This window comes from Bison bison, unplaced genomic scaffold (genome assembly GCF_000754665.1).
Source record: "Bison bison bison isolate TAMUID 2011002044 unplaced genomic scaffold, Bison_UMD1.0 scf7180017864371, whole genome shotgun sequence".
Taxonomy (NCBI): domain Eukaryota; kingdom Metazoa; phylum Chordata; class Mammalia; order Artiodactyla; family Bovidae; genus Bison; species Bison bison.
Window position 1 is genome coordinate 14,761,425 of NW_011494943.1, and position 11,290 is coordinate 14,772,714.

Sequence of the window (11,290 nt, forward strand, 5' to 3'; positions counted from 1 at the left end):
CATGCATTGGAGAAGGAAATGGCAACCCACTCCAGTGTTCTTGCCTGGAGAATCCCAGGTACGGGGGAGCCTGGTGGGCTGCTGTCTATGGGGTCACGTAGAGTCAGACATGACTGGGGCGACTTAGCAGCAGGAGCAATGCAGGAGACGTAAAAGATGCCGGTTCAAGCCCTGGGTCATGAAGATTCCCTGGAGGGGAAGTGGCAGCCCACTCCAGTGTTCTTGCCTGGACAATCCCATGGACACAGGAGCCTGGTGGGCGATAGTCATGGGGTCGCAAAGAACCAATTCTTCATGACTGAAGCGACTGCGCACGCACAGCCTAGTGCTACTCAGTGCATGCTTGAGTGCTGAACTATTTGTTATTAATCCACAAAGATAACTATACATATTCAGAGTGTTTAGAGTATTTATAGCAACTTGCCATTTTTATCTTATGGGCAGACCTTGTCTGACTATGCTTTGCTTTCTTGTACTTGCCCATACTGCATTTTTTACAGATTGAAAGTTTGTGGCAACCCTGCGTTGTCAGATGATAGTTATCTTTTTTTTTTAAGCAATGAAGTATTTTTTGATTGAGGTATATACCTTGTTTTGCACACCTAGTAGACTACAACATAGTGTAAATATAATTTTTATATGCACTGGGAAACCAAAAATGCACGTAACTCTCTATTGCAATGTTAGCTTTGGTGCGGCAATTTGGAACTGAGCCCACATATCTCCAAGGTGTACCTGGATGTTTTAAAACGTTGGTCCATGATGGATCAAAGTTTTTAGTTTGAGAGCACACAGTCTCTTGACTGGATACCTTACTAACAGTCCTGAGTGCCAGTCAGCTCCACTGAGAAGCCGTAATAATCACAGTGTGGAGTGTGGAGTGAAAAAACAGATTACAGAAGGCTCTCTGTTTATGTATGCATATTAGGGGTGTGGGGGAAATTGATCGTGTTTCTCTCAGTGGTCCTATCTTGGTTATAGATCCAGAGAGAGACAGTGTTATTTCCTGCTTTATACACTTTTATATTTGGGGTTTTGTAACAGATGTATCGTACTCTCATAAAAATAGAAACAAAAAATATCTTTGCCATTTTAGGAAAAACAAAAACCAGAAATAATGCCCAGGTCATGGACTTTTCCAGTGGTGTTTCCTGGCTGTCTTAGTTTGTCAGAACTGTTCCCCAGTCATCACAGCCCTGGGTCCAGGGAATTCACAATTCATACCTGCTGCAGTGAAGTATTTTTTTTTAGAAGGGATTTTCAGCAGAAGAAAACATTTTCAAGTACTGATAAAGCCTTGTGTAAATGAGGAATGTTTACTCTGGGTACCATCCACTTCTTTTCTTTGCTTCTAAATGTGGTTATTTGTCTTCTTTTAAAAGGTATGGATTCCGGAAGCCACCATATATTGAGCTGAAAGCTCGGCCAAAACTTGGAGAGAGAGAAGTGACTTTAGTTCATGTGACAGACTGGATAGAGAAGAAACTGGAACAAGAGTTTCAGGTACACCTGCTGGGTCATCTCATTTCATGCTGAGTCTAAAAGCTCTGGGCAGAACAGAGGTCCAGGATCCTCCTTGGAAAATCTGATGAAAGCTATGGACCCTCATCTGGGGAAAGTACACATGTGATCAGAGAGGCATAAAATTTCAGGTTTAGTTTTAGAAACCCTGAAACTCATCCACATCCTGTTACATAGTCTTCAGAGGAAACTCAAAACGTTGGGGTCAAAGAGCAAAATGACTGTCATGTCCCCGTAGGCCTGGTGAGGGTTACGTCGTCCATCTGCTGGGACCATCTTTGGACTTTTCCCCTAGGTGGGGCCTGGAGTTGGCCCGTGAGTAGCGCCTGGGCCGTGGTCAGGGAAGCCTTTCCTGCCCTGGTGTGGTACCCACCTTGCTCAGTTTGTGTGTTTCTACATTCTACATGCAGCTACCACCTGCCTTGGGAGTTCAAAGATGAATCAGGCCTCTCCCTACCCTGTGAATCTTCGAGGGTAGTCCTGGAGTTGACTCAGCCAGAGCTCATTCTCCAAGTCTGTCTCTGCATTCTTCCACCACAGGAAATAGCAGTGTGGCCAAGGCCTTGCAATGAGCTATTTCTATTAAATTTTTATCAGGTTTTTGAGGCATAGCTGACTTTTAAGGTTTTATGGATTAACAGACTATTTTATAATGAATTTCACTTTCTGAAGAAGACCCATATTATGTTTGCAGTAGTACCTTTTGAGTCATTGCCTTTAAAATTATACTTTTTATTATCTAAAAACTATATTATTTAAAAGCTGTAGCTGTAAATATAACAACCAATTTATGGAAAGCTTTATTTTATCTCCAAAAGAAAAAGCACTTTGAACCTAGTTAGGGGAAAAGCAACCTCATGCCTGTAGTTCTTTTTCTTCTTCCTACGTGAGGAATTTGGGTGGGTCATCTCTTTTAAAAGTATTGGGCTAGAATGATCACCCCTTCTAGGGGGCAGACTTTGGTGCATGGTATTTTCGAGGCAAGTTGGGAAGTTGAAGGGTAACTGTTTGCATTCTCCCAAGGCCACATGCTTTTGTTTTTGCTTTTGGAAGCATTTCTGAAGTTGAATACATTGCCAGAATTCACTTACATAAAATTAGTTTATAAATAGGCAAAGCACCATTGCTGTCAATCACTGATTATCCTTTGGGTGTTCATGATAGTAGGATTTCTTTTCTATGCAGCTTTAACTGGTTCTGGTTTGGGGGAAAAAAAAATAGCTTACTTTTTTGTTGCTAGGATTTTAAGTGCTAGGATAAAATTTACTTAGAACAAGTGTTCTGGATATAGTCATTTGGAATCCTGTGAGCAGCTTATGCCAATTCTCTTAATGTTATTTATCAACTCATGAGTAATTTTATTATATGTACGTGAACTCAAAGGCTGCTTCTGCCTCACAGGCTATTGGGTTCTCATGTTCATGCACTGGTGTTGATCCCTCCAGGCTTTCTGAATATTATAGAGGAATTAGTTTGGAATGTGTAAGAAAAGTTGTTTCATATGGATTTTAAAAACTTGTCTAAAGCCTAAAATTCTTATCAGAACACAATAGGGCAACTCCCAGAGAACAGAGCCTTGTTCCATGTCTGTTCCTTCTTTCTGCAGAAAGTTTTTGTCATGCCAAACATGGATGATGTTTATATCCCCATCATGCACTCGGCCATGGATCCTCGCTCCACGTCCAGCCTCCTGAAAGACCCACCTGTGGAGGCCGCTGATCAGCTGTGATGGGTGCAGTCCTGGTGTTCCCAGTAGTGGGAGATAAGCTCAGTGTGGGGTTCTCGGCTGCCATCTGGGCTGCAGCGCTGGCCTTTCCTTGTGCCACCGCTCTGCCCTCTGCCTGCCGGTGCCGGTCCCACCCTGAGGTGTCCCGAGACTGGGGTCCAGATTGCCTGCTGCAAAGCTTTGCCTCAGCAAAGGAAAACTGGAAGGATCATCCCGGTGGATCCAGAGGTTACTGGTGACTCCCACCCTGGCTTTTCTAAGTCTACCAGGTTTTGTTGTACCACAAGAGCACATTAAGAGCGAAGCTGCACAGCTGGAAGGCTTCCCTTTGCCTCCTCGATGCCTCCGGGGTCTTTGCTCAGCCAGCCAGCGCAGTGGAACGTTTTCTCGCTTCCCCAGTTCGTGTGTGGCAGCCCCAGAGGACATCAGTGTGGTTCCATGTGTGGAGGGTGGGGAGTGGGATTTTGTGAGCTGTGTCTTTGGTGATAAAAGAGGTGTGCATGGCAACTTATTGTGTTTTGGAAGCAAGTAGCCATAGAACATACAACTCTTAACACACTACCAGCTGGGGTGAGAATGGTGGGATTTATGTGTACATTAGGCAAAGCCATGAGATCAAACCATCCCATGCCTTCTACCAACAAGGTACAATCACCTGGTTTCTAACTGATCCCGTTTTCCTGAGACCTGAGCATATGTGAAAATGTCAAACACTGCGCAAGACTGGATTGGAGTGCGGCCAGGAAGCCAGAGCCACCGTCCATCCACCTGGCGCTTCCTCTGTGCTCTGGGAAGCTTTAAATAGGCATAAATGCCTTGTTAACCTAATTGGCTAGGGATGTTTTGTGGGCAGTTTCCTTTTCTGATGGCCAAAACAGGACTGCTGTCTTATCATCTTGAGTCAAGACCAAAAGTTCGCTCAACATCAAACACTACAGATCTCAAAATGAACGTGACATTTAACATTGCCAACTTTATTTTGTGCACTTGTGTCAGAATGTTTAGTTTACAAGTTTCAGGGCTCTCTCAACTGTATAATTTGCTTTGAGAAGTACACTCAAAATACAAATTTTTAATTGTTTAAAGCTGCATTCAACATCAGACTTACCTTGGGTGACTTTTGACAACTACATCTGTGGACAAAGCTAATAGTGTTTTTTTTAAACAGCAGCAGCACCTTGCCTGAACATGACTTTAAAGAAATTAATATATTGAAAGAATATATTTGAACCCTTATTTGATTACTTTAATTGCACCATTAAAACATTTGACTTAAATTATTGGACCATTCCAGTTGGTGTGCTGTTCTCATCATGTAGGCCGATTTGCCTGTCAGTCCGCATGTCTTCTTCACTGGTCTTATAATTTTTGTGCAATAATTTAAGGCAAAGGACTAGATGCACTATTGTGTAAAGAGATTACACGACTGTACCTTATTGCACTTAATCAAATAGTATGTGGGGGATTTACAATCGCTTGCATTGTTTCACAAATAAATATCTCATGTCAAATACTAGATAAGCATCCAAGTTATTTCTACTTAATCCTGTTCAGGTAACGAACAGAATAAACTATGGCACAGAATCTGAGCCGTCAGCTGCCAGTGGCAGCTTCGGTTTCTTGAGTGATCACTGGACTTGTTCTGTTGAGGACCCAACGGAGACCACACCTTGGTACGCGCTGTGTCCTTTGGTCCTGTCCGACTCTGCAACCCTATGGACTGCAGCCTGCCAGGCTCCTGTCCATGAAATTCTCCAGGGTGGAATACTGGAGTGGGTTGCCATGCCTTCTTCCTCCAGGGGATCTTGCTGATCCAGGGATCGAACCTGCATCTTAGATCTCCTTCACTGGCTGGTAGACTCTGCACTAGCACTACCTGCAAAGCCCTCGTAGGCTGAGTTCACACCAACCGCCTACTAACTTGGAGCCACCTCCATTATTAAGCAACAAAGCCGTTAAGACACGGCACTCGTGCATACTTGCCTTTCAACAGCTGCCACCTTGTCCTCGGAACTGATGCACATTTCAGCTAAGCTTTGGAGCCCATTGTCATCTGTGTTTTAACTGCAAATTGGCACTTGCCATATACCTCCAAGGATTAAATCCTGTGTTGCTGCAGCTGGTGACCTTCAACACCCACCCCCAAAAGTGGAGAGCAGTAATAAAGCACTCTGTGCTCCAGGCAGGGACTGGCAGACAGGTCTTCAGATACATTTTCAGGAGCTGAGTTCAACTTTCTCCCTTCATATCCACAAAAACACTGAAAACCTCATGGTGACAACTATCCCTGTGACTAGCAAAAGCTTTACGAGACTAACAAAACTAGAGAAATACGTGCTCAATTGCATGCATCCCCTCACCAAAATCTCTTTTGTACTGACTTGCTTCTTTGGAGCAGTTCTCAGAGCTGTTTCCTGGGCTGCAGCTCTTACTTTGCCCCAAATACTACTTCACTTCAGTCCCCCAGTCATCTCTTTGCCACCCGAGGACTGCAGCACGCCAGGCTTTCCTGTCCATCACCAACCCCGAGAGCTTGCTCAAACTCGTGTCCATCCAGTGGATGATAAAACTCAACTCTCCCTTTGTACACGTTTTTAAAACACCCAGAATGCGGATTACACCTGCAAGTAGGTGCCTATGTTGTGCCCTGCGGCAAAATACCTTGGTACTGTGAGCTGTTCACTGTCTGGGGCATACTCTATAAGTCAAAGAAAGTGAAGTCGCTCAGACAGGTCCGACTCTTTGCACCCTCATGGACCGTAGCTACCAGGCTCCTTCCTCTATGGGGTTTTCCAGGCAAGAGTACTGGAGTAGGCTGCCATTTCCTTCTCCAGGGGAATCTTCCCAACCCAGAGATCAAACCTGTATTTCCTGTATTGCAGACAGACGCTTTACCGTCTGAGCCACCAGGGAAGCCTATTTTAAGGTAGTCCGCAAATACCCCTTATCAAAGTTAGTAAGCTCATGAAGCCCAAGACCGGGAGGCAATTCCAGTGGAGTACACCACGGCCCTTGAACCGTTCAAGGCCACAGCCTATTTCTTATCTCTCCCTGCAGATGGCCATCCACACGGCGGTTAAATGAACCGGCGCGTCTCACAGGTCCCCATGAAAGTGACACTCGGACTCAGGAAGTCACAAGAAATAAGCAGACTAAAGGACCCCCGACGTCTTCCCCAGGCCTCTGTATACCCCGCCCCGGCAGCCCAGGGCGGCCGTGTCGCTCGCGGTTAAAAGGGCCGCCGCCGCGGGGGCAGACGACCCCAGTTATGCGCGAGCACGTGCTCTGGCGCTGCAGCCTGACCCCCGGCGCCACGCGCAGGCGCGGCGGGGGCTCAAAGGCAGCGCGTCGCGACAAACAACACAGAACACTAGCACTGGGATCAAACCATTTTATTGAGGGGCTTCGGGGGAAGATCGAAAAGCTGGGAGGACAGTGACATCTGACGTCCTTCTCGAGCCATCTGCAAGAACAAGAGCTGTGGGTGAGGAGTGCGATGTGCCCGCAAGCCCGTCTATTCCCAGCCGCCGAGGCAGCCCGACTCAGACTCCAGTTCGCATCACCCGCGTCAGCAGTCTAACACGTGCTTTATTGGGGATGTCATCACCGCAGGCGGCCCTCCCTCCGCCCGACTCCCAGGCCCCCGACACAAAACAAACACCACCTCACCTACCCAGCTCCGATTCAGCAGCTGAAAGGAAATGAAACTGGCCTGGTTTCTACTTAAAGAAGCAGACCGGATGTAGTTGGGCGGGCCTTACCGCTATTGACCAATTGCAAGTTAAAACTTCCTGCCACGTGACTGTAAAGTAACTCACTGATTGGCCTGGCTCGCTGAGTCCTCCAGAGTATAGAGTGGTTACATGCCAACCATAGAGATGGGTGTTAAGTAAAGGCTGTGTCCTAAATTTAGTGTCCTAATTCTTCTGATTTCTTTCATCACCTAGGTCACCGGCTTGTGAGTGGTGTATCTCTCTATAGTACACAAAACGGAACAGCACAGACAGTAGGGCGCAGGAAATGCTTAACCTGTTAGATAGTCTGTTTCACGAGCTAAGCTAGGAGCTGAGGTGACAATAGTCTTGCCCCTGAATTTAAAGTAACCTGTTCTGGCAGAAAAAGCTTGCATTTGAAAGCAGGTCGATGTGCAATCAAATCCTGACTTTGTGATGAATTCGCTTCTTGACCTTGATCACTTAGCCTTTCTGAGCCTCGATTTCTGAAAAACAGAGAAATCCAAAGTAACAGTGGTGTACAAGGATTACATTACTGTCAATCAACTGACACATTCTAAGTGGTAAACAAATACGTGTGTTTGAAGTAGTGGTGTGATGCGGAAAGCTTATGTGATTATATTACTTTAATAAATGCTAAAATAGAAGTAGCTTACTTCAGAGGCCGAAGGGAGAAAAGGTCTAACTTTGGGAAAGCCGAAAGTACTTCTAAGTACTGAGATCAAACTGTGAGGCAGACACATTATTCACAAGTGGACAATAAGAATATGTCCTTGCTATCTGGGTTTGATTTCGGCTTCCAAAGTAACTCACCAGGTAAAGAATCGGAATGCTGGTTAGATCCCTGGATGGGGAAGATGCCCTGGAGGAGGAAATAGCAACCCACTCCAGTATTCCTGCCTGGAGAATTCAGTGGACAGGAGCCTGGCAGGCTACAGTCCATGGGGTTACAAAGAGTTGGACACAACAGAGCACTCACACACTCTGGGTTTGATATACTGGGAGAGGGAACAGAAAACACACAGGCGCAATAATCTGGTTATCATTACTTCCTTTATATGTTTTACTTGGGAATTAATTTTCTTTTTTCTCCCAACTTAATAAGGAAAATTTATTGTTTTCTGTAATAATGAAAGTATTTCAGCCTGTGTTTGTATAGTTGAATAGGACTCTTACTTTCCTTATTTTCTACATAGTCTTTAGTTATATTTCTAAATTCTTCTTTGGTCCAAAACAATCATTATTTTGGCAAGTGTATTGTAACCTGTATATGATGTGGACTTTAAGAAAAACCGACAGTGTAAGATGAGTGCGCTGAGTTTATTCAGTGTCTTACTGGGGATTTTAGGCCAGGAGACAGAGAGCTATGAGAAACTGTTCCCAAGAAGCAAGGGAGGAGCCAAGAAATACATGAATTTTTTGCTAAAAACAAAACAAATATAGTTGAAGATCAAAGATTACTGCCATTCATAAAAAACAGCCATCTCAATGATTTTAGTGCTTTTCTATATATGGGAAAAGGCAAGAATGTGGGGGTTGTAGACATTTTTCCTTAGATGTGTATCTTAAGTATCTAGGGGCCAGTATCCAAAGCAAAGAATGCTTCCTGTTTTTCTCGCTCCTGATTCCCCTCAGGTCCCCTGTCAGTGGTGGCCAACTGGAGCAGCTAATGGCTTGATCCTTGTAGAACTGGAATGGCAGGAAACATTTTTTTTTCTTGTCAATGATTATTTTCATTGCTGTTTAATAAACCTTTGTTTTTAATTTCAACATTTATTACTCTGTAGTACAGTTTCTACATTGGGAAATTAATTAGTTTTCTTTGTGACCTAAAACATGATCTATTTTTATAAATATTCCATAGATTCTTGAAATGGAGATCTTTTCACTATCATGTACAGATACTGACATGCAGCCTGCCAGGCTCCTCTGACCATGGGATTTCCCAGGCAAGAATACTGGAGTGGATTGCCATTTTCTCTTCTCCAGGGAATCTTCCTGACCTAGGGATGGAACCCGGGTCTCCTGCATTACAGGCAAATTCTTTACCGTTTGAGTCACCAGGGAAGCTCTAATATGTTTTCCAACATGGTGAGTGTAAAAATGATATCTTTGATGCCAGTCATGGGCCAGATAAAGGCCCATGAAGATGAATGGTTCTATGAAGACCTATAAGACCTTCTAGAATTAACACCCAAAAAAGAGGTCCTTTTCATTATAGGAGACTGGAATGCAAAAGTAGGAAGTCAAGAAATACCTGGAGTAACAGGCAAATTTGGCCTTGGAGTACAGGGCAAAGGCTAACAGAGTTTTGCCAAGAGAACACACTGGTCATAGCAAACACCCTCTTCCAACAACACAAGAGAAGACTCTACACATGGACATCACCAGATGGTCAATACTGAAATCAGATTGATTATATTCTTAGCAGCAAAAGATGGAGTAGCTCTATAGAGTCAGAGAAAACAAGACTGGGAGCTGACTATGGCTCAGATCGTGAACTCCTTACTGCCAAATTCAGACTTAAGTTGAAGAAAGTAGCGAAAATCACTAGACCAGGCAGTTCAGTTCAGTTCAGTCACTCAGTCATCTCCAACTCTTTGCGACCCTATGGACTACAGCATGCTAGGCCTCCCTGTCCATCACCAACTCTCGGAGTTTACTCAAACTCATGTCCATTGAGTCGGTGATGCCATCCAACCATCTCATCCTCTGTCATCCCCTTCTCTTCAGGCCTTCAATCTTTCACAGCATCAGAGTCTTTTCAAATCAGTCAGTTCTTCGCATCAGGTGGCCAAAGGATTGGAGTTTCAGCTTCAACATCAGTCCTTCCAATGAATATTCAGGACTGATTTCCTTTAGGATGGACTGGTTGGATCTCCTTGCAGTCCAAGGGACTCTCAAGAGTCTTCTCCAACACCACAGTTCAAAAGCATCAATTCTTCTGCGCTCAGCTTTCTTTATAGTCCAACTCTTCATCCATACATGACTACTGGAAAAACCTAGCCTTAACTAGATAGACTTGTTGGCAAAGTAATATCTCTGTTTTTTAATATGCTGTCTATATTGGTCATAACTTTTCTTCCAAGGAGTAAGCGTCTTTTAATTTCATGGCTGCAGTCACTATGTGCAGTGATTTTGGAGCCCAAAAATATAAACTCTGCCACTGTTTCCACTGCTTCTCCATCTATTTGCCATGAAGTGATGGGACCGGATGCCATGATCTTCGTTTTCTGAATGTTGGGCTTTAAGCCAATTTTTTCACTCTCCTCTTTCACTTTCATCAAGAGGCTCTTTAGTTCTTCTTCACTTTCTACCATAAGGGTGGTGTCATCTGCATATCTGAGGTTATTGATATTTCTCCCGGCAATCTTGATTCCAGCTTGTGCTTCATCAAGCCCAGCATTTCGCATGATGTACTCTGCATAGAAGTTAAATAAGCAGGGTGACAATATACAGCCTTGATGTACTCCTTTTCCTATTTGGAACCAGTCTGTTGCTCCATGTCCAGTTCTAACTGTTGCTTCCTGACCTGCATACAGATTTCTCAAGAGGCAGGTCAGGTGGTCTGGTATTCCCAACTCTTTCAGAATTTTCCAGAGTTTATTGTGATCTACACAGTCAAAGGCTTTGGCATAGTCAATAAAGCAGAAATAGATGTTTCTAGACCATGCAGATATGACCTAAATCAAATCCCTTATGATTACACAGTGAAAGTGACAAATAGATTCAAGGGATTAGATCTGATAGACAGAGTGCCTGAAGAACTATAGACGGAGGTTCATGACATTGTACAGGAGGCAGTGATCAAGACCATCCCCAAGAAAAAGAAATGTAAAAAGGCAAAATGGTTGTCTGAGGAGGCCTTACAAATAGCTGAAAAAGGAAGAGAAGCTAAAGGCAGAGAAGAAAAGGAAAGATATACCCATTTGAATGCAGAGTTCCAAAGAGCAGCAGGGAGAGATAAGATAGCCTTCCTCAGGGATCAGTGCAAAGAAATTGAAGAAAACAATACAATGGGAAAGACTAGAGATCTCTTCAAGAAAATGAGAGATATCAAGGGAATATTTCATGCAAAGATGGGCTCAATAAAGGACAGAGATGGTATGGACCTAACAGAAGCAGAAGATATTAAGAAGAGGTGGCAAGAATACACAGAAGAACTATACAGAAAAGATCTTCATGACCCAGATAACTATGATGGTGTGATCACTCACCTAGAGCCAGACATCCTGGAATGCAAAGTCAAGTGGGCCTTAGGAAGCATCACTACAAACAAAGCTAGTGGAGGTGATGGAATTCCAGTTGA

At 44.0% G+C, this 11,290-nt stretch overlaps 1 protein-coding gene and 1 long non-coding RNA gene across 2 annotated transcripts in view; one reads left to right on the plus strand and one right to left on the minus strand.

The window, feature by feature from the left end:
- The window catches only part of TEX2 (testis expressed 2), a 103,145-nt gene extending 98,382 nt beyond the window's left edge, over positions 1–4,763 (plus strand). Inside the window, exons 11-12 of the mRNA XM_010856416.1 lie at positions 1,383–1,503; positions 3,128–4,763. Of these exons, the coding sequence (XP_010854718.1) occupies positions 1,383–1,503; positions 3,128–3,250 (244 nt within the window). The 3' untranslated portion in view covers positions 3,251–4,763. The remainder of the gene's footprint in view (positions 1–1,382; positions 1,504–3,127) is intronic.
- Positions 4,764–6,624: 1,861 nt separating this feature from the next.
- LOC105000491 lies at positions 6,625–6,980 on the minus strand. The gene is made up of 2 exons (XR_826753.1): positions 6,917–6,980; positions 6,625–6,710 (listed from the first exon to the last, which is right to left on the minus strand). It is a non-coding gene; the product is annotated as an uncharacterized LOC105000491 (long non-coding RNA).
- Between the last annotated feature and the right edge of the window lie 4,310 nt (positions 6,981–11,290).